Source organism: Hippopotamus amphibius, chromosome 10 (genome assembly GCF_030028045.1).
Source record: "Hippopotamus amphibius kiboko isolate mHipAmp2 chromosome 10, mHipAmp2.hap2, whole genome shotgun sequence".
Lineage (NCBI taxonomy): Eukaryota > Metazoa > Chordata > Mammalia > Artiodactyla > Hippopotamidae > Hippopotamus > Hippopotamus amphibius.
Genome location: NC_080195.1, coordinates 48,353,429 through 48,373,551, shown reverse-complemented (window position 1 = coordinate 48,373,551; position 20,123 = coordinate 48,353,429). Strand labels below are relative to the sequence as shown.

The 20,123-nt window shown below is 49.0% G+C and overlaps 1 protein-coding gene across 5 annotated transcripts in view; it reads left to right on the top strand.

Annotated features, from left to right (window-relative positions):
- The window catches only part of KALRN (kalirin RhoGEF kinase), a 653,746-nt gene that overhangs the window by 182,333 nt on the left and 451,290 nt on the right, over window positions 1–20,123 (top strand). For 3 of the 5 annotated variants that reach the window (XM_057696213.1, XM_057696214.1, XM_057696215.1), the window contains exon 1: window positions 16,546–16,647. Coding sequence is in view for 2 of the 5 variants with exons in the window: in XM_057696217.1 (XP_057552200.1) it covers window positions 9,046–9,120; window positions 16,533–16,647 (190 nt within the window). In the remaining 3 variants the exon portion in view is untranslated. Of the gene's footprint in view, window positions 1–9,045; window positions 9,121–16,532; window positions 16,648–20,123 lie in introns of those variants that run through there. The other 2 variants (XM_057696217.1, XM_057696216.1) reach the window with 1 other exon arrangement.

Genomic DNA, 20,123 nt, shown 5'->3' with positions numbered 1-20,123 from the left:
ATCAGAAAGCCTGGGGGTGGGAGGAGAGAGAAGCTCTGGGCTGAGGTGAGAGAGACTGCTGCGGGAGCTGCCCATGAGGGTCTCCTTTTCTGAGCTCTGCAATCAGCCATTGCTGCTTTACTGCAACCCACCCCTGAATTTCGGGCCATGGGGGTGGGGGGCAGGGAGGAGAGAGGCCCTGGGGTCGCACTGGGCCATTTCACATTTGGATGCCTGCCTGAGTGCCTTCCACAATGACAGAGGCCAAAGCTGGCTTTTCAAAGTAACAGTTTCATTTTTAACTAAAGTAGTAATATCCTGATTACATTAAAATTAATTAAAATTAAAATGCTATTGATAGGCACACTGGGGAAGAGGGAGAGAGACCGAGAATGAGGGTCCCCAGGAGTGAACCTTTTACATGTCTGCATTTCCACAGCACACACCTCCTGCCTCTGAGTATCTCTGCAACTCTCTCTGAACATATTTATAAAAGCAAATATACTGCTAATGTTCAACAGCTGACTTATGTTCATCACTGACTGATTCATCGCGGCTAACGTGTGTGTTACTTTGAGGACCCATCCAAGAGCAATGCTCAGTGTAAGGAAAAAAGACACTCAATCTACCACTGTCACTGCCATCCGTGAGGTATGAGCACTTTAAATAACCTGGTCACTCAGCAAAGGCTGTTTAAAAAAAAAAGTGATGAGCAGATAGAATCACTTCTGAAGTGGCCGTTTCCTTGTGTCCAGAGTATGTTGAATGATGGTGACTTTTCTGGGAAGGGAGGGAGGGGAGGGAGTGAACCTGTGTATTGCAGCTGAGGTCTCAACTCAAGCTAATATTAAAGCTTGTGAAGAATACACAGAAATGATTTGCTCATTAGCTGGGCTTAGAGAGGTGTTACCCACATGTTTAAAGTGCTAATTATTAGTGATCTTCAATGGAGCTAATTTAGCAGTGGTAAGTGTTACACATTTCTGCTCTTCAGAAGGAACCCATGAGCTAGGCCTTTACGTCGAATATTGACTCTGGGAAGTTAATATTGAAATAGGCCACAATTAGAGTTCATGTGAAGCATGAGAGAAAGATGGAGGTGGGGACAGAAAATGGCACAGAGAGGAATCAGGGGAGGAAGAGACACAGCTGCTGCTGAGCACATTTTGTGTGGAAGACACTGTGGATGAACAAGATTCAGTTCCTGGGTCGCTCATGAAGCACCAGCCGTGTGCCAGTCCCTGCCCTCAAGAGCTTCAAGTCCCTAGAGGGATCCAGACGCAGGAGTGGAGATGGCCTGGCAGGGAGGTGCCTGCCGTGTGATGTACAGAGGAGGGAAGCCAGGCCAGCCTGGGGCTGGGGAGGGGTTCGGGAAGGCACCCTGGGGAAGGGACACAGCTCCCTGTGGAGCAGGCCAGAAAGCAGTCATTGTGAGGAGTGACATTCAAACACACGTCAGAATTCAGAGAAGGTAGACATGGCGTCCCTCTTGTGTAAAGACGGCTCAATCCGGCCATCATCGCAAGTCCCTAGCTACTGCCTCACACTGCATAAGGCCTCGTCATTTTGTTTGGAAAAGCTTAGGATTTAGCAGTTGCTGAGAGAGGAGCCCTTGTGATTTTTCCTGTCCCCTTTTGCACAGAAATCAGGTGAGCTGAGACGCATGCATGTCCTTGTCTCAGAGGGCTGGTTGGCCTGGTGCTGGGGGAGACCCTGCCGCATCACTGCTCCCGCCTGGCTGCCGCTCAAGGGGTGGGAGGGTGCCGCCGCAGGCCTGACGTTTGCGGGGGTCGGTGGTGGAGGACGCTGCGGGGGGGCGGTGGACCCCCCCCCCCCGACCCTGGGGGGAGGCAGTGGATCTCCACGCTGTGCTGTGCTGTGTGTCTGCGGCCGACCCAAATCTGCCCCGTCTCTTTCTCGGCCGGATTTATTCCTTCCGCTCAGCTCTGCGCACACTTCCGGCCTCAGTGGCAGGTGTCTCAGGAGAGCTCCAAGGACCTATTATAGTTCCGGGAGGAGTTTCCCACAGGCGGTTGCGTCAGTAGCTCATTAGCGTCTGTAAAGAGGAGATAAGACAGTCACCTCCTTCTGTGTGTGTGTGTGTCTTTTCCTCCAGCTCTTTATCTCTCCCTCTTACCCTTTCCCCTCTCATTCGTGCCACCTCTCTCTTTTCGTGGGTTAGTATAGGAAAGGGGGAGGGAGAGAAGGGACAGTGAGGGGGATAAAGATCACGGCCGATAGGCTCCCTCTCATCCCAGCTGCACTCACAGCCTCTTCTCCCAAGGGGTTTCCCCTTCTAGTCCTTGCTCAGAAGGGGCCACCTCCTTAAGTCTCTTCCTTTTATGAATAGTCCACATTGCATCTTCATGGGGTCTTCCACAAGCTCTCAGCCTGGTTACTGGCCTGGCAGGCTCCCAGGAGGTACCTAGCAGACAAAGGTTCCTCCTGCCTCTTTTGGAACCTGGGGAGAAGATAAAAAGAGGCCAATTTCTAGTGCCCCCTGCACCCCATTCTACCACACACCTCAGCCTGGGCTGTGTGTCCCATCCTCCCCTGTCTCCTTCAGGATAGAACAGAATGTAACGTGGAGGTTGGAGTCAGCACCTGCTAGGTCCAGCTCTGTTCTGGAACCACAGCCTTCCTTTGGGACCAGCCAGATTCCACAGCTCTGGCCCTCGCTGCAGCACAGTCCAGCTCTCTGAGCTTCTGCAGGCACTTGCGGCCACATCTTTACCAGGGCCTTCTCAGGAGCCCACCCTGTTGAGATTGATCAGGTTTAGAGTGAGATCACGGAGCCCACCTACCACCTCCATGCCCTCCTCTCCATCACTCCCTAACCCTGCCTTTCTGTTCAGCCAGTAAGCTCTCTCTATCTCTAGCACACAGCTTGTTTGCCCCTTCTTCTCTGCCTTGGCACGTACTATGTCCACCAGGGCACTATTCCTTCCCTTATTCAAAACCCAGTTCAAAGATCACCTCCTGGGGGAGCCACCCTGATGAACTGCCTCCAACTCACCACTCTTATTAGTCTCCTGTCTTCTTAGACCTGCGTGTGCCCAATTTCAGTTCAGTATTTCTTTAGCCTCTTTTGTTGGACAGGCACTGGGGTAGAACACCTCTTTTGTTGGACAGGTGCTGGGGTAGAACACCGAGTAAGATGTGGTCCCCACCCTTGGGGTGTCAGGAGCAGTTCATGGGGAACAGAATGAAAATGCAGCAATGCCTTTCAGGAGTGACAGAGCACAAGGTACAGTCAGGGACAGCCAACTTGATGGGGAGGCCAGGGAAACTGCCCAGAGGAAGTGGTGGATTAGAGAAAGATTTAAGAGGTAGAGTCAAGAGAACCAAGTGACTGGATTGATATTTGCAATGTAGGAGTGGTTGTGGGGAGGGGGAGTCTAGGATATGCCTCCCAGATTTCTGTATGGGTAACTCAGTGGATGAGGACACCGTAACCAGGGTATAGGGGTGTGGGACAGCCATGTTGGCGGCAGGATGGGAGGGTCTTTATCAAAATCTCAGAGTCTTAAGTTGTTTTTTAGTATAGTGTCTGGTAGTTTCCTGGTGTCAGGGGAAATGGGCATTAGGTATTTTATCAGGCAGGGCAAAAATTGGGTCTCCCCTCTAAGGAGCAAGTTGTGTGAGATGAGCACTGTGTTCTCCTTAGACGTGGAGCTCCCTAGGGTGGGGCACCTCTCCTTCCTCTGTTTCTCATCCAGTGTTGCCCAGTGTCCAGGGCTTTGCACCTGTGCTGGGAGTGCAGGTGTGATAAGCAGGCATAAGGCGCCTGGCTGCTCTGTCTGTCCTCCAGGGCCATCTCAGAGATGGCATCTTGGCCTGTAAATATCATCAGTGACAGTGTTTATGGTACTGTGAGCAGCTAGAGAAAGGAGAGGGCTCTGAGGGTTGGGGTAGTGAGGAAGATTTGTTGTGAAATTAAAATATTTGGTTCATGAGAGAGTGGTTTTAAGCTATCAGAAGCAGTTTGGACAAGAGTTATTCATAAATATTCCTACTGCCAAAAAAAAGACATGGCCCAGTCTCAGTGCCCTGGAGGGGGATAGCCCTCCTGAAAAGCCATTTTATTTCAGAGCTGGATTTGAGTTCTGGGTCACAGAGTAGTGGTGGAATCTCTGGAATCCTGGGCAGGGAGGAGGGGTCTTCACATGGTGGGAGTGGGAGGCGTCGTGAGCTGCAGCACTAGGTCAGATTGTAGAGGTTCTCTTTAGACTGGGCCAAAGGATGCTTTTGTCTCTCTGTGCCTCTGAGGCAACCCTGGAATGGAAAGACAGACTTTAGGGTATAGCACTTCCATCGACATAATGCGTATTCATCACCTGGGTTTCTTGTTAAAATACAAGCGCTGATTCTGTAGGTCTGGGATGGGGCCTGGGATTCTACATTTCTAGCAGGGTTCTAGTTGGTAGGTGATGCTTGTTACTTTAAGTTTGGGACTCATCATTAGGAAGCCTTTCCTTTGGGCTCGCTTGCATTCTGTACACTTGATGTCCTATCCCTGATAATAGCTTATTGTCCTGTCTGCACACCTATCTATCTCTGCCTGGAAGGTCCCTGGAGAGCAGGGTCCATTTCTTACTTGTCAAAGTATCACCACAGCCTAACATAAGGCCTAGCACGTAATAGGTGTCCAATAGAGAAATGATAAAAGAATGACTCTGGGAATAGGAAATTGTCCGACTAACGTCCAAACCAAGGTTTGGCCTAATGAGCTCTTGGGACTCTCAGCTGTAAGCCAGATTTCTTTAGTATAGCAGACCCGTCAGTGTTTGAGTGCCACTGTGCTCAAGCCTCCCACGCTGGACAGCACAGGAATGGGTGGAAAGAGGAGGCAGAGACCTGAACATTAGGAAATTTGCTGTCTCAGTGGCGAAGCATCCCCCCCATTTGATGCAACATTAGAATACTTAGACAGTAACTTCTTACTAAGTGCAAATTAAGGGAGTGTGACTGAGAACCAAAAGGAAACGAAGAGCAACCCATTGGTACCCAGGCAGCTGGCATCTCCAAATGCTCAACACTTGTTTCTTCACTTGTTGAAATTAGGATTGCATCCTAAAGGAGGTTGGCATGGACGAGGCACCCAGCTGCGCTGGGAGACTCACTGCCATCCCAGAGCCACAAAACCACAGATGGGGCCTGTGACATGAGGGCCGGCCCTGCTCCTGCCATGTGGGGCCACACAGAGGTTGGGAACGAGAGTGACGTTGACTGGCATCTTCCAGCACAGGAACAGTGACCAGGAAAATGTGGAGAGGAGCAGGCTGCAGCAATGTGAGCGTGTCCCGTTTGGAGTGAGGAGGCGGCAAGAGTGGGGCTTGGAGAAGAGCCATGCTGGAGATCCTGGGGAGACGGTGGTGGTGATTTTTACTTCCCTAATAGATGCAGAGCATTTCAGCGTTGCTAATTAACAGAACCGCAGGCGTGTAATTCTGACAGCAGCAGGACACGAATGGGGTGGGATTAGCACTGAATGCCAGCGAAGTGTGCCTTTGTCCTTAGGATAAAACACAGCATTCGTATTGGGTCAGGCCTGTGAGGGTGCCTTCGGGTTCCTTCTTTTCCTGCAGTAACCCCAAGCGCACAGAGGCTTTTGTTTCTTCTTAGGCTTTCTTCAGAGGCAGCATGAGGCGTAGGGTTTATAGGCTAATAGTGCTATCAGATATACCTTGCATCAGAGAGAGGGATTGCAGCTCAAGGCTGCCTCCCTCAAGATGTGTATGCACCCAGAAGTTCTCCTCCCGTTTTGGTAGCTTGGGCTGTCCGCAGAATGGGGTGGTGTGTCCTGAGCTTTCCGATCCCTAAACTGATTCCTGGGAAAGAATGGGCTGGGAGACCAGGGAAGAGTTGTTGTATCTTCGCAGAGTGCACTGAATCTTGTCAGGGAATTGCTTCCCAGTACTTTCTTTCAAAGCATATTGATCTGATAATATGAGGATCTTAAAGGCCAATAAATATGAAGAAAAGGTTTAAAAAGTCTCAGAGTACTAGAACTGAGTGCTACCCTGGAGATCAGCTACTCAGACCACCGGCACTTGGTGTGACAGATGAGGCCACTGACCTTGTGCAAGTCACTTTAGGAAGGGTTAACATTTCATTCAGGTATTTATTCTTTCATCAAATATTTATTGAATATTTGCTGTGAGTCTGCCCAGACATGTACCTGGGAGTGAAAACATGTTGCTATTTCATTGGTCCTGTTTGAGTTAGCATTCAATGAAGTTCCCCTTTCTTATAGATTCTGACAGCTGGTTTCACAAGGACCTTGGGGGAATTGCCACATAGGATCTTTAGCCAGTGCAAATAGGTTTTCTATGCAAGGTCACCAACTTCTGAGCTGCTGGGCTAATTAGTTTAGCTCCACTTAGCTTTACATAATACATACATTGTTGAAAAGTTATTTGCAATTCAATTTTTGGCAAATGAGAAACTAATTCAAACCACTAAGGCAACTTTTATTTGAAGAGACCCTGGAGCAAATCCTTTTATAATGTGAAAAATCTTCTTGTTGCTGTTGGAAATGGTTATCCCCTAGTTAAGGATTTTGTAAATCTGGACACTTTAGGCTTTCTTATGGTGGGCACACAACCTGGGAGATAGCGCAGCTGTGGTCTGAACCGGATGAGGGAAGACCCTGGCCTGAGAAGAGGAAGCCCCCTGGAAGTCTTAGAGCAGTCCAACCCAAGATAGTGACGTTTACTCCGGCCAACAGTTGCAAGCTGCCTGGACAAGCTGCTCCCCTTCTCTCAGCTCTTGGAGTCTGGAGGGGAGAAGGAAGGGGCGGGGCATGATGGGCGGGGGGTGCAGGATGAAATTCCAAACCGTCTCTCTCTCCACGGGTGGGAGTGGGCAGGGGGCAGGATGGGGAAACTTTTGCTTCTGTTAGAGCAGATTTCAGACTCTTCCTAATGTCTGGGGACCGTGTGGAATTAGAGCCGTCTTGTATGCTTTCACACAGTGGAGGTGGGAAGAGGAAGAACAGTGGGAAAAGTGGGGCCGGAGTTTTGGGGAGGAGAGGGTTATGCGGATTCTTACTTTACAGTAAAATCTCATTAGTTTTGGTCTTGCTGTTTTTGAACTTGTAAATAATCTAGACAAAGACAGGACTGAAGTTTATCTTTTCATATTAAAATTTTTTTCTCTGGAAATTAATAGTGTATGTAGTGACGTCAGGGAGAGTGTTTTAAAACTGATGTGTGGAAAGACATGGTCCATGTATGAAAATAAACTGTTTTGATGCGGAAGCATCATTCTACGTAAGCAATTCACATGTTAAAGATGAACCTTGTCTAGCTGGTATATCCTGTTAGGACCCTTCCTTGTCCAGGAAGCTGAAACTTCTTCTTACTGCATCATGGTGAAAATTTACCTGTGTATCTATTTGTAATTTCTACAGTGATTTATATTGATCCTAATTAGTTTCTACTAGTGAGGTTTAATAGCTTTCCTGTGTTGGAAGATGAAGTCAGAGCATAAAGAGCTATAGAAATGAAGATAGAAAGTACAAAACCATGCTTATAGTTAGAACTTTCTTTCTTATGGTGTTATTTTTTTCCCCTATTCATGGTCTTCTCTAAGGGAGCCTTGCAGCTGATTACTTCAGCAACAGCTACTCTGGGCCAGTTTGTAAAGAGAAGCAGCTGATGAATAAAAAGCCTCCCTGTCTTCATTTAGTGAATAATGAAAAAGAAGAAATAGGTGAAAGGGTCAGAAGCTCTTTGGAAATTTGTTTTAGGTTAGGGTATGACTCTGACCTTGGAAACGGGCATTCTGAGGACACGTCTCCTCTTTGGTTGACTGTGCAGCTATCTCATTTCCCTTCCATAGGACAGCGATCTTCGTCCTTGGTTGTTGCCAAAATTCCCAACAGTTCTGGATCCTTGAAACAGTCAGTCTTTAGGGATTGAGACAGCCTGAGCGGGGCCATCCTGCCCAGCATGTTTCTCCCCTCTGTAGATTGTCAGGTTGGGACCACAGGGGAGTAAGCCATAGAAGGGGTGTCTGTGGTCTCTGGTTCTCTTTCACTGAGCTGACACAGGGCTACCACTCTTCCAGGGTCCCTCTGTACCATGTTCCTAGAGGTGGTACCCAGCAGAGATTCCATTACAGCCTGCAGGGCTCTGAGTGTGGGCTGGCCTGAGAGTCCTTGTGGGGTACTCGGGGTAAACGACAGGGGTGCAGTGGGCTGGCCTGGATTTTTTGTGAGTCCTCCCTTCCCACGCATCTTCTCACTGGGCTGGGTTGTCCTTTCCTCCTGAGGCTGCTGTTTCTCCAGGCACATTGCTATTTTCCATTCTGTGAGAGCCCCAGGCCTCTGCCTCCAACCCCCTAACAGGAGCTCAGCTGGACCCCAGAAAGGACTTTCCAACTGAGAAGCGAGATTTAGGCAGAGAATGACTTGCTGAAGAAGGGAGTGTGTCTCCTGCCCATGGGATTGGCATCGCTCACCACTTGTCCATTGTGGACCGAGGATGGTGATGCTGAAGGGGAGGGAGAAGAGCTGGGGAGGGGCGTTGCACTCAGCTTTGCTCCTCACTTGGGATTTTTGCTTTTCCCGTCTGTAAAATGAAGGCAGTTGCTGTGCTACATAGAGGAAAGGCAAAGAGAATCATTTAGGGCATTGTGGTCCATCTTGATGTTAATTAATCTGTTCAGCAGATACGTACTGTCTGCAGTGCACCAGCCACTGTGCTAGCACTAGCAATACAAACATGATTTCTAAAAAGCCCCCATCTTCAAGTTCACAGCAACAAGGCTGTAGTTGTTGCCTCCAGGGCATGGAGCATTGTGTATGTTTTGGGGGCTGACTTGGACTGGTCTCTCCTTGAAAGGGACCTGGAGGACCACACCCTTGGTCACCCCTATGATCCTGACATCATGTGGAAGTGTCTTTTCTGTTGTGGAGCCTCTCCTGCTCTTGGGCTGGGCTGTGGGGCCTGAATAAGGCATGACTTTCTGGCTCATGATGGGGTTGGGAAACTGAGTGTGGAACCCAGGGATTCAGCCATTTGGCCTCTTTCACCCTGATTCTGTTTTGTTCTCCAACAGGGTCTTTTCGGAATGATGGTTTGAAAGCTTCTGATGTCCTTCCCATCCTAAAGGAAAAAGTGGCCTTCGTGTCTGGTGAGTGTCTATGAAGCTTCCTGTATCGTGGACCTAGAGAGGGGGTGTGTGTGTGTGTGCGCTAGTGAGAGGGAAGTGGGGGTGGAAGCGATGCTCAGAGCAGCTGCTTCCTCTCTACAGAGGCAGGCAGAAAGGGAAGGGAGCCCTCCGGTCCCTGCTGGGTGTTCTGCAGGATGGTCACAACAAAATGTGGGTGCCCTCCCCTCATCTTGCACCCACATACACCCACCTCACTCCACCCCACCCTCCCAGGCCTGTCGCGGCTGCAGGAGCTGCTGAGGCCCCTCTGAGAGAGGCTCCGGCTGGAGGGGCCTGTCCCCTTCACACACTCCCAGAGATTTTATTTGGGTTCATCTCTCAGTGGGTCGTGGACAGGAGATTTAATTTTTTTCTTGCTCCTTCTTATCTCTCCTTCCAGCAAAGGGAACTCAAATGAGTGTATCTATTTATTTATTTTTCTGAATTTATTTTTCTCATTTCTTACTTCTCTCTCCAACCCATCTTATGCACCTAGTCCTTTTAGTGTCTAATTCAGGGGTCATCAGACTGTAGCCTGTGTTTTGCTGCAGGCCAGCCACCCGATTTTGTAAATAAAGTTTTATTGGAACATAGCCATGGGCATTCATTTAGTAGTGTATTAATTAGGTTCCTATTGCTGCTGTAACAAGTTGCCACAAAGCTTGGTGACTTACAGAAACAGAAATGTATTCTGTCACAGTTGTGGAGGCCAGAGTCCAAAATCAATTTATTGGGCTGAAAGCAAAGTGTCAGCAAGCTGTACTCCTTCGGGAGGCTCTAGGGGAGAATTTGTTTCTTGCCTCTTCCAGCTCGTGGGGGCTGCCAGCATCCTTGGCTTGTGGCCACATCACTCCCATCTCTGCCTCCATGGTGGTACTGCCTTCTGTTCTTCTGCCTGTGTCAGATCTCCCAGTGCCTCACAGTCAGGTTACCTGTGACTGCACTTAGGGCTCACTCAGATGTTACAGGATAATATTCCCCTCTCAGGAGCCCTAACCTAATCGGTATCTGCAAAAGCTCTTTTTCCAAATAAGGTAACATGTATAGGTTCCAGGGATTAGGACCTGGTATGTTTGGGGGTCATCATTCAGCTTATTACCAGGATTGTCAATGGTTGCTGTGTTGCTATAACAGCAGAGTTGAGTAGTTCTAGCAGAGATCAGACGGTCACAAGTCTAAAATGTTTACTGTGTGGCCCTTTAAGAAACAGTCAGATGACCCCTACGGTAATTGAAGCCAAACTGTAAGGTGCCCCAGCATCACGCTGGGTGCCAGTTCTAGGGCATCAGCATAGGCCTCCTGGATCGGAATCTCTGGCAGGGGCTGGGGAAATGAGTGTGAGTAGCCAAGGACCACATTTTAAGAAGTACACCCAGGTGCTTAATACATCTTTGTGGATTGAGCCTCTGTTTCTGAATGATTGTGGTCATCTACAAGGAGTGGCGATGGAATCACAGGGAAAGAGCCAGCACAGTGCCGCAGTGCAGGGGTTCCCTCCACAGGCACTGCTGGCCTCGCTGCGGGGTGATCGCCAAGGTGGAGAGAAGGGAGAGAGAGGAAGGGGTTTTGCGGAGGAGAAACCAAGTGGCAGGTGTCTCCCACCTGAGCAGAGAGAAGAGGCGAGAGGGCAGATGTGTGATGGGAGGATGTAAGCCTTTGTGAGGTACTGAGTGCATCCCCTGTTAGTAGTAGTAGTAATAATATAGTGTTTTATCATTGTTTTTGCTGTTAGAGATAGTTGGCCGTGAAGCTGCCTTTCCCCATAGCGTTAGGTGCTGGTATATCTTAGTAGGTGGTGAGCCCCTGTCACTGAAGATGCTGCAGCTCAGGCTGGTCCCTTGGCAGGATCACGTGACAGCAACGTCAGCATGGGTAGAGGAGGAAGACACCTGCAAAGCCTCCGTAGACGTGGATGTGAGTGCTTGCTGAGCATGCGGGAAGACCTTGTGTGGAAGTCCTGGGGTGCCGGGCAGGACCAGGCCTCTGATCCCAGCTGCGGCCCATCATCTAGGTTCCCAGGACCTGGCCCACAGCTGTCTAGAGAGCCAGAGCGGATCTTTTCTCTTCTTCTTCAATGCCTTGAGCCTATTTAACCTGGTGTCCACCCTCTCCCCGGGTGTCCTGCTAATTCTCCCATTCTCTTATGCCTGATGCTTCCTCTGTCTGCAGTGTATTCCCCACACCTTCTGCCAGTTTGAGCCTTTCCTCTCCTTCCCAAGTCGGTTCGCACTTTGCCGCCTCCAGGAGGTCTTCCTGGCTTTAATGCATACCCTCTGAGCACTGTTCTGTTCCACATCAGTTCAGGGCATATGAGTGCAGACACGGTACATTCTGACGTCGGGACCCTTGCTTGATTGTTTGTGGTTTATTTTTTTCCCATGTGAATTCGGTCAGAGCCCTGGGGCAGGGCCTAGCCAGCCCTAGAAAAGAGCTTCCCAAGCATAGGGAGCTGTCCTAACAAAGAACAGAGCAGCAATGTGCCAGGAAGGCAGTTAGTCAGGCACAAGGCTGCTGGCTGTTTCCCAGAGTAGGACCAAGGGGACTGGGGCTTGCAGCTCACGCCCATGCGTTGATGTGGACCAGGCAGCCCGGGTTAGTCTTTTCTTTTTCTTTTTTTTTTTTTAATTTTATTGAAGTCTAGTTGATTTACAATGTCTTGTTAATTTCTGCTGTACAGCAAAGTAACTCAATTATACCTATATATATTCTTTTTCATATTCTTTTCCATTGTGGTTTATCACAGGGTGTTGAATATAGTTCCCTGTGCTATACAGTAGGACCTTGTTGTTTATCTGTCCTATATATAATAGTTTACATCTGCTAATCCCAAACCCCCAGTCCATCCTTCCCTCCCTCTCCCTCCCACTTGGCATCCACAAGCCTGTTCTCTAAGTGGGGTAAGTCATATTCATCTGCACGTGGTGCCAAGGAGCTTTGGGGCTCGGGGAACGTTGTCCTTCTGTGCCTGGGAAGGACGCTGGGGAGGCCAGGGAGATGACTGGCTGCATCTAAAAAAAACCCCAAACAGAAAACAAACCAAAAAAGGCCCTTGTATCCTAAGCTTTTAGACGACAGGACACAAAAATAAAACAGAATAAAGAAACCCAGAATTAAGTAATGCCGCGTAACGGTTACATTTCTCTCTACGAAGAAGCACTGCAGAACGTGCTGGTTGAGCCCCCTCCCCTGCTGGTGCCTGGCGTGGCCGTGCTGCCATGGGAACGTGCATCTGGAATAACCCAGGGCAGCCCACCAGCGTGTGGGCATGTGCGCGCGTGTGCGACAGCATCTGTGGCTGTGCTCAGGGGCCCCCGTGGTTTCAGCCCTGCCCCGTGCTGCTGTGTGTTCTCAGCCAGGGGCTCTCCCTGTGCCCTCTCTCCAGCTCCTTCGTGTGCTTCCACCTCCCGCTCACAGCGCCCACCGTCCCTTTTATCCAGCCTTCTGTGCAGGTCCATTTCACCCCTGCTCTCTGTGTGCGGCCACACCCTCCTTTTGGCCCCCTCCTGATGTCCCTCTCCGCCCCCGATCTCCCGTCACCATCGTGCCCCTGTCCCCAGAGAACCTCTGCGCTGCTGCGGCACAGTCTTTTATACTCCAGTCTGTGTCTCAAGCGTGTTGCAGAGAGCAACAGTCACGTGAGGTGATCCTCAGAGAAGAACAAGGGGTCTACTCTTAAATAAGTTTGGGAAATGCTGCCTATTGCAGCCACCCTCTTGGAGATTTGCCGTGTTCCTTAAAGCACATGTCCACCAAGCACATGAAAGCGTTTCCCAAGCTACAAATAAGGCATTCCCTTAAAAACACATGTGTCCATAAACATTTTGCAGAACTATAGTTACATGGGTGAAACTTTTGCTGTGATTTCCTAGATGTATTTTCTTGTCCTTCCCCCAAAGTACCCTAATCTGCTTGCCATAATTGGAGCCTGACTCCCCCTGAAAATGTGAGCTCCATCTTCCTCCACCCCACTCAGGGAAGCCTTAACTTCCCCTGCTTTCGGCCTTGCCTCCTCTCCAGCCCTGGCCTGCCCTGCCTTTGTGGAAAGGGACCAGTGCCTATTTCTAGCCCATCAAACCACCCCTTCCCTCTTTATTGTCTCCATTCTTTGTCCTAGAACACTCAGCACCAAAGCCTCAACCGAGCAGGCAAGCAGCAGGCGTTGGCTGAGCAGGGGGATGGCTGTGCTGCTGAAGATCCTGCCACCCTCTCTATAGCCTTTTCAAAACCTGGCTCTTTTGTCTCCCACCATCTGGGGTTCACTTCCACAATGCACGTTGGCTTTAGCAAAGGGTTCTCATTCTCTGTCTCTGCGTATTGCCCTCTGGAATTTCAGCACACATGTCAATTATCAGTCAAATCCTACAGCTTCATGGCGCCTCAGTCTCCTTGGCACCAAAGTCTTCAACCAACCTACCCTGGCCATGCACACCCAAGACCTTGATAACGTCTGTCTGTGGCCTTAGCCTCTTACCTTGGACCATTTCTGGTGTTCCCTTATCAGCTGGGGGAGTATAGACATCAGATAAATAAAACGCATGCTGTTCCCTCTCCTCTGGGAACTCGTGATCCAGCAGGCCATCTCCGACCCTCACGGAGCCCTCCCCACTTAGCCCATGTGTTAGCTCTGTTCTGCCTTCGCTCAGTTTAGAGCCTAGCATGGACACCGTGGCTGGACCTTTCAACAGAACTCTCACCATGTCCGGAAACCCTGCCACCTACCCTCCAACCCACATCATACCCAGTCCTGCTGTCCATTCTCTCCAAAGAAGGTCCATCCTTCTTTTTCCCAGCACCTCGACCCCACCTTGACCCTCAACACTCAACTTCACCTGGAGAAACAGTGTCCCCCTCGGGGCAGGCTGAACTCTCCCTCTCCATAACTTACCTTCGTTTCCTCCTCCCTCTTTGGGTTCTATCCTTAGGGCCGCAGAGAAAGAGGCAGAGCCCCTCTGCTTGTACCTGCTCTGAAGCCTTGGTCCATCTTTTGTCTCCACTCTTTCCACTCAGCATAGTGATCCCCTTCCTTTATGCCTGTTCCTCCTCTTCTTCCTACAATCTTGCAAGTTCATCTTCTTTCTGAAAAATACCTGGCTTGAACCTGCTGGCCTCTCTGTGTTCCGTGTTCATTTATCCTGGAGGAAAGGGAATCTACTTCCCCAGGTTTTCTTCCCGTACCCCCTCTCCCCTGCCATCTGGAACCCTCTGCAACAAAGATTATGAAACTCCTGTCTTCCAGGGAAGAACTGGCTCCCATTCAGGAGGGACCATGCCTGCAGCCCTCCAAGCCTTTGCCATCAGAGTAGCCTTGGCTCCCCACGTTCCCTTAGCTCTGCTCTTAAATCGTCCACAGAAAGTCAGTGAGAAAGGCAACAGCTGCAGTTAAAACCACCCAAGAGATAGAAGTGAACCTAGTGGCAGGGCAGAAATAGAGACACAGATGTAGAGAATGGGCATGTGGACACAGTGGGGAAAGAGGAGGGTGGGACCAATTGGGAGATTAGGATGGACACATATACGCTACCATATGTAAAATAGCCAGTGGGAACCTGCTGCAGAGCACAGGCAGCTCAGGTCGGTGCTCTGTGATGACCTAGATGGGTGGGATGGGGGGATGGGGGAGACGTCCAAAGGGAGGGGATATATGTATACATAGAGCTGATTCACTTTGTTGTACAGCAGAAACTAACATAACATTGTAAAGCAATTATACTCCTATTAAAAAAAAAATCACCCAAGAGTGAAAATCCTTCGGGTGAGGTCACGGCTGGGGTTGGGGGTCGGTGGGGAAGGTTGAAAGTGAAGGAGAACCTCCCAGCTTTGGGAAAACTTTCCACTTGATCCCTTCACTTCCTTCTCCCCATGTGGAAAGCAGTTGGGAGATGGGGATCATTTCCAAAGCAGATGAGATGAGGTTGGTTATCTGTATATAGAACGAGAGCCGGTGGTTTAGAAGGTTTGGAGTTGGAGGTCAGGGTCCACCTCTGTGGTGTATCTACACAAACCTGCCTTGGCGGGGGCAGGGAGAGAATGGTGGTGCTAGGAGGGGATGGTGGTGTTGAAACAGTTTTTTCTTCAGGGTCAAATCTCTCAGTGGTTGTGTCTTGTCCGACCCTTTTTTTCTTTGCAGCCTCCTTATTTCCTCCTCAGGAGTGTCCTGGAATGGATTGGATTTTGCTTGTTGAGACTGCCCTCTGTCTTGTGGTTTCTGGGCCCGGCAATCAGAGGGAAACATCGTGAACTCATACTTGGGTGGGGCCCTGGGGGGCTCTGCTTTTCCTTGGCAAAGATTCTTCTTCAGGGGGCTGAGCTTTAAGCTTGTTTTCCAGTGTTGGTGGTGGCCGAGCCAACCCTTCCTACCTCTGGCACTGGCTCCCTTTGGGGTCCCTGTTCCGGGGGATGCATGTGGGATGGGGTGTCTGTGATGGTGACGCAGAGTGTTCCTCGTGGAATAGCCAGTGCCTGTACGGACGCGGTTACCACACCTTAGCCTCGTCCTCCTCTAACCTTCCTGAGAAACTTGGTCCCGCTTCCTAATCATAGCATGCGTGGATGAACAGATTTTTAAATTGTAGAATAAATAGTGAGTAGGAAGTTTGGAAAATAGAGGAAAGAAAAAGCAACCATGTAAAATCCCAGCCTTCTGATAGCAAACAATGCTCATCATCTCAGTTACTCCTTCCAGCTTTTTTTTTAAACCTGATATTTAGAAAACGTTTGTAATCATAGTGTGTACATATGCATTTGAAGCTATTAAGACCTTGAGCATCCTATTTCCAATAAAAGTTCATGTGCTTCTGCAGCAGGAGTGACGGGTGGCACCTCAGGCAGGCAGGCAGGCAGGCAGGCAGGCAGGCAGGCAGGGGTCGATGCTTGAGGAACACACTTGGGTCTCTTCTGTGAATCTAAAAAGCTCCCAGCAATGACGTCCTGGCTGGATGCTTTAAGGGCTTCTCACCATGGTATTCAGTTAATCCTGGGCACTCCCTGCCTGTAGAGGTCTGCAAAGAGAAGTGAGCCGGAGGTTGAATTTCCAAAGACCATAGCGCTTTCAGTGGCTTTATTTTCTCAGTACAAGCAGCTGTCACCTCCTTCATTATTGTCTCAAGTCCATAGAGGGTACTTTTCAAAGTGCTTCCCCGTGTGCCAGCCCTGTAAGTCGTTATCATTACTTTCATCTGCATTTTGTAGATGAGGCATCAGGGAAGTCAGAAGATTTGCCCGAGGTCACACATGCTCCCCGCATCCAAACCCCACGCTCTCGTCCTAAGCAGAGACCAGATTTCTCTGGGCACCATCGTTCTGCCTGTTTCACCCAGCAGCCAGGCGAATGCTTTTCCTTCTGTGACACCGTTTCTAGCTGGTTTTCTTAAACTCCCTTCTCTTTCTCCCTGCAGGGGGCCGTGATAAGCGAGGTGGACCTATCCTGACCTTCCCTGCTCGCAGCAATCATGACAGAATAAGACAGGAAGACCTGCGGAAACTTGTGACCTATCTGGCCAGTGTGCCGAGGTAAGATGAATGTCCTGCAGGGGAGGGAGGGGGAGGCTGGGCTGATGCAAGTGAGCTGGAATGAGCCTCCATCCCTGCCAGGGGCCTGGCTGTTTCTGCCCTTGGAATGGATTCTGATTATTTCTGGAACGTCATCACCCATTGTTCACCTCATTCCCATCATTCCAGTTGTTACTGCTGGGATCCATGTGGATGGAGTGGGAACGAGACGTGGGAACTGTGGGCGGAGGTGAAGGTCCCAAGCTCAGGGGACCAGGATAGGCCCTGGAACAGGTGAGCATGTGGCCTGGGGCACAGAGATGGGAAGCTGCTCTTTACCCTGCGAAGTGGGGATTCCGGCTGATTCCACTCTGGCTTGTGTAATGGATTTTTTCTAAAACCTCTGGCTTGTGAATACGTTTGTGGCTTTTAGAGTTTGGGGCAAATAAAATAGCTCCACTTATATCATTCAAGAGGCAGCCTTAAGTTCAATCTAGGTCATGCATTTTCAACAGGGGTAGTATTGCCTCCAAGCTGGATGAGAGTTGGTTCTTGGGAATGGCAACAAAACAAAACAAACACAAAAAACCCTACTCTTTTATGTATTAAGCAGAGCTATACACATAGTACGTAAGCAGATATATACAATATATTCGTGGTGTTAAGATCTCATCGGGTGGGTGATTAAGAAAATAAAGTATAAAATGTCTCTTTTGGGGCAGGGGATGATGGTGATTTTAAAAAAATGTTGAGAAGCACTGATTTCTGAGCTTTTCTAGGTGGTGTTGGCCTCAAGGGTGGTAAGGAAGACTTGCCGGATATAGATTTATGGTCTATGTTTTTTGAGAAGGAGGGTGGCGAGACCTTTGCATAGTCAGAGACTCATAGGATGTGAGAGGCAGAAGAGCCCTGAGAAGGAATTCAGGCAAATACACGTGGTGTTCTGCTGAGGAAACAGGGTCCAGATGAGATTAGAGTTGCTTTCAGGAGTGGTGCTGGGGGTCAGTGGCAGCGCTTGGCTCAGAACCCTCCTGACTCCTGCCCCAGTGCTCTCCCCACCCTTACTCGTGGCCAGCGAGAACTCTGTTCTCTGACTCTTATTGGGGTTGGAGCCTATCAAGTGTTTGTTGTGGCAAAAAAGAAGTGGTGCCTGGGGCTTTTAGAACCTTCATCTTATCTCTTTGCATTATAGGGGAATTAGTAAATTACAGAGAGGAGCTCTGTTTTTGCAGGGAGACCTTGGATAATTGTTGAACGTGCTGATTGAATTCTTGAAGCAGGTGTCAAGTGAGGCAAGCACTACATTTGAAAGAGCTCTGGGGGAGACACATGTACAAGGATTGGTGGATGGTGACAGGCAGGTCGTAAAGGGGATTTGAGAGCCGTCATCAAATGCTTGGAAGGATGTTGAATAGAATGCGGAGCCCTGAAGAGCTCCGAGCAGAAGGCTGTGAACAAACAGACATCCAGTGGTGTCTTTTTTTCTTTATGCTATCCACAGGGAACCCGAAAAAAGGTAAAAGGTCTTAAGCTCCAATGAAAGGGACTTAGGTTGTATCCAAAGAAGAACCTCTAAACTTTGAGTGCATAATAAGACTTGGATAAAGAATAGAATAGAAGATTTTTTCCCCAGAGGTCTTTATGCAGAAGAAATATTCCCATCTGTCTTGGAGGCAAGGAGATGGATTAAGTAACCCATGATTGATGTAGGTAATTTAGCAATTTAGCCATCTAGGGGCTAAGTATTTTTAAAGGCATCTTTCCCAAGTATGCTACTAACAGGCGTAAAACCAGGCATTTTCTAAAGCAATTTACAGGAGAAGTTTTCTTGGGGATCCATGACCAACTGTTAGTTCTTTTAGAGACAGAAGAAATTTAGGATGCTGAAGGCTGTGTTTTTCTTTTTGGTAGGTTTATCACATCCCTGCAGCTAGTGCACGCTCATCTTTTCTTTAGAATAGAAGGTGAAAGAACTGGAAGAGCATTTTCTTAATTCTGACTTGTTAAGCATGGAATAGGACAAAACAGATTGAAAGCGTTTGAAAAGGAAAAGGTTTCTGCTGGGTGAAGGGGAACAAAGCCCAAGAGGGGCTGGGAGGGAGGTCATGAAAAAGGAGAAACATACATTATGATTGGAGGAACACACTGGATGCAGGCTCTCTGCTTCCCAGTGGGTGGTCACAAGCATTGCATCCCGGCCTCCTGAGAACAGAAAAAGGTTCTTCACGGGTTCTGGCAGGTGGGAGGCGAGAATCCTATTGCTACTTTCAGTGGCAAGAATGGTTCAGGGATGCCTGCTGCCTCCCTCCCAAAGGGCCTGCGTTCACCAGGAGTGTGTGTACCTGGCAGTCTATAAAGAGTTTACCAGCTAGTTATGCCCTCCCATCGCTTCCTAATTTTGTTGGCCACAAGTTCATACGTGAAGACTGTTTGAAGGAAAACCTGGAACAGGGCTGTTCCAAAAACAGTGAGGTCTGGGGAGAAAAACTGAAGGACTCAGTGCATCAGATAGAGTTTGCCACTCCTCTGCTTAGCCATGGCTTCAGGGGAAAAAGGGAACTGTGGAAATGAATAGCTAGAGTAGGAAGGTGACACTGATGAGAAGAAATAGTCTATTCTGGGCCATGACCAAGGAGGCTAGAAAGATAGACTCCTGTGGGGTGGAGTGTGCTCTTCAGACTGGTGTAATCACCTGTGGGTGACATTTGACACTCATTTATTCAAGCATTTATTTATTATTTATTTACTTAACAAATATTTAGAGCCTACATAATCCAGGCCGATTTAGGGTTCATGGTGAGCAGGAACAGGCATTTTGAGAAAGTTAGGGAAAACCTGGATATTTCCCTACCCAGTGCCAAACCGATGACCGTGAAGGACAGCACAGTATATAACTGTGCTGGTAGCCTAGGGGATGGAGCAGCCAGCAGAATACAAGCAAATGGGACCAGTAAGTGATGAAAGAGAATCCCAGACTCTCAGGAACCAATCGGCTTGATGGCCAATTTGGGCACCATTCTAAAACAGGGGATTAAACAGATGGTTGTAGTAATTTATGAATGATCACGGTGTACCCTTTATGAATACGAAGGGTACGTTCCTCTTTCGGTAGGTTTATCACATCCATGTAGCTAATGAACACTCATCCTTCCTTTAGAATAGAAGGTGAGAGATTAGAAGAACACTTTTCTTAATTCTGACTTGTTAGGCAAAAATAGGACAAAACAGATTGGAAGCAATTACAAAGGAAAAGGTTTCGGGGGCTGGGGAGGGGAAGGGGATTAAGGGGAACGAAACCCAAGAGGGGCTGGGAGGAAGGATGGTTGTGTGAAATGGATGGGAAGAAATTGTCTCACTATCCCGTGTGAAGGTCAGGTCACGTCTGGACCACCGCATTCAGTTCTGTAACATTGAACTGTGCCAACCCTTTTTAGGAGCTACGTGGCCCTATAGAGTATTGTCAGGAGAACAGCACATTGAGGGACCCACAAACTGTG